Source organism: Condylura cristata, unplaced genomic scaffold, assembly GCF_000260355.1.
Source record: "Condylura cristata isolate star-nosed mole 26May11 unplaced genomic scaffold, ConCri1.0 scaffold00005, whole genome shotgun sequence".
NCBI classification, from domain to species: Eukaryota; Metazoa; Chordata; class Mammalia; order Eulipotyphla; family Talpidae; genus Condylura; species Condylura cristata.
In genome coordinates this window covers 66,241,172-66,243,331 of record NW_004567106.1, presented here as the reverse complement: position 1 = coordinate 66,243,331, position 2,160 = coordinate 66,241,172, and the positions used below count along the sequence as shown (strand labels likewise).

Here is a 2,160-nt window from a genome sequence, read left to right as displayed (position 1 = left end):
GGTGGTGGCACAGGGGTGATTTGGTGATGGGAAACCCGCGGGGATTGCAATCAAGATGGGAAAAAAAAATGTGCAAAATGATGTAAAAATAAACTTTGTAATAAAAAAAAATGAAAATAGAGGACACTTGTTTTAATGGTTGCCTTATTTCTGTGCAGGTCTGTTTGCTGTACAACAAAGGAGAAGCCCTTTATGGCTACTGCAACCTCAAGGACAAATGCAACAAGTTCCACGTGTGCAAGTCCTTTGTGCGAGGAGAGTGCAGGCTTCAGAAGTGCAAGCGCTCTCACCAGCTCATTCACGCCACAGCCTTGCAGCTGCTGCAGGACCAAGGGCTGAATATTCCCAGCGTCGTTCATTTCCAGATCATCTCCACCTACAGGCACATGAAGCTGCACGGGATGCTTGAAGACAAAGGTGAGACGATCAGAGGCAGACAGCACACTACCAACCATGTTGGCCTGACCCAGAAAAGCCTGGGGGAAATCCCTTCGCATGTGAAGTGAATCTCCATCCCTGCAGAAGCTTAGACTTGTCACCATTTCATGCTGTCGAACTGTGATTCTCAGCAAAGGCGGGACGCCACGCGGCTGGGCTCCAGCACTGCTGGCTGAGAGCATCAGCCCAAGTGTTTGAGTCGCTGCTGGAAGTGGCTGATGAGGACGTAGGAAAAACACCCATGAGAGGGAAAGAATAGGCGGGGATAGGCCAGTGATGGAAAGGTCAGGCTAGTGCAGGAATGGCTTTCCTCGATGAAACTGAATTAACATTTGTTTCTGTGCAGTTTTAAATCGTTTCAACCACATCACAGAACAATTTGGAAAGTAGAGAGTGAAGCAGGCATGGCCCGCTGCCACTCACTGTGATCCGCAGTGATCTTCAACGGCCGGCTGGCCCGGCTGTCCTGTTACCGTGCAAATACCAGCCTGGATGTGGGTCAGAGTATGTGTTCGTCTAGCATCTCAAAATTTTAATTGCTGCATCAGGAGAATCAGTGATAGGAAACTAATTCACAGCATCAGAGCTGCTCAGCCTCGGTGTGGAGTTTTCTGATGCTGGGCTGGCGGTGACTGACTTCTGAGCGGTGGGTTCGAAGGCGGAGAGGACTCTCCACATACCAGCGTCAGAGGCTATCAGGGTGTGGGGTGCCTGGCATCATTTTCTCCTGGTCCTGTGTAGTGGGTTTCTCCTACGTACAATATAGTGACTTTTTTGGGCCTCCCTGGTGACGTAAGGGGTTAAGTCTCAGCACTGTGAAGCTATTAGCAGCCACTACAGCAGGAGTTCCGTCCTGGCCAGGGAACTGCCCCACGTGGCACAGCAGCCCTCTCCTGTCTCACCTTCTGCTCCCTCACCAGTGGATTTCAGCCAGTCCACCTGTTCTGCTCCCCACTCTGTCTCTGGTGAGTCCTCTTACTCCCTTGCCCCTCTGGCCTGCACCCCAGCTCTTGTATGCATACATAAATAAGTCTTTAAAAACAGAAACCAAATAGTGACTTTTTGCTGTTGGAATGTGAGTGTGTGTTCATTTCCAATCTCTCTACATCAGAGTGTTGGGAGTTGTCTGAAATCTGATTAGCTGGGCTGGTAGCCTAACATCAGTAGGAAATTGAGAACCATGCAATGGCTGTCTTAGGAGAGCTCACCTCTCTCTGCTTTTCAGGTAATTCAGCCTCGGCTGGGGAGCAGTCACAGGGCCTGGAGACACAAGGCACGCATGGAGCCGGGGTGCCTGCTCAGACTCCCCAGAAGGTTCCTGGCCCTGCTCAGTCTCCCAAGAAGGCAGGTGCAGGTAAACCGTGAAGGGCTGTGAGAAAGGTCGCACGGCTCATCCACCAGAAGGTCGGAAACAGCTTCCTCTGCGCTTTCATTTGCTACCATTCCTGGATAGAGTTATTGATTACTGGTCCTGATCATACCTACCTCACAGGCTGTTGTGAAAATTAAAGAAGATGGAAAAGGAGAATGGAATCCTCTTTAGTGGGAGGGCAAGATTGGGGAGGAGTGGCTGGGGGTGGGCTTGGGCGTTGAGCAGGCAAAGAGTGGGTGAAACCTGGGTGCAGACGAGGCGGGTCCCAGGTAAGCCCTGCAGGTGGCTCTTCTGGGCCCCTGGGCTCCCCCAAGCTGGTGGAGCTCTGAGAGAGGCAGTTTCCCACTGAC

The 2,160-nt window shown here is 51.6% G+C and overlaps 1 protein-coding gene across 1 annotated transcript in view; it reads left to right on the top strand.

Annotated features, from left to right (window-relative positions):
- ZC3HAV1L (zinc finger CCCH-type, antiviral 1-like) overlaps nucleotides 1-2,160 on the top strand; it is a 12,875-nt gene that overhangs the window by 7,682 nt on the left and 3,033 nt on the right. Inside the window, exons 3-4 of the mRNA XM_004677206.2 lie at nucleotides 159-417; nucleotides 1,664-1,792. Coding sequence (XP_004677263.1) covers nucleotides 159-417; nucleotides 1,664-1,792 — 388 coding nt within the window. The remainder of the gene's footprint in view (nucleotides 1-158; nucleotides 418-1,663; nucleotides 1,793-2,160) is intronic.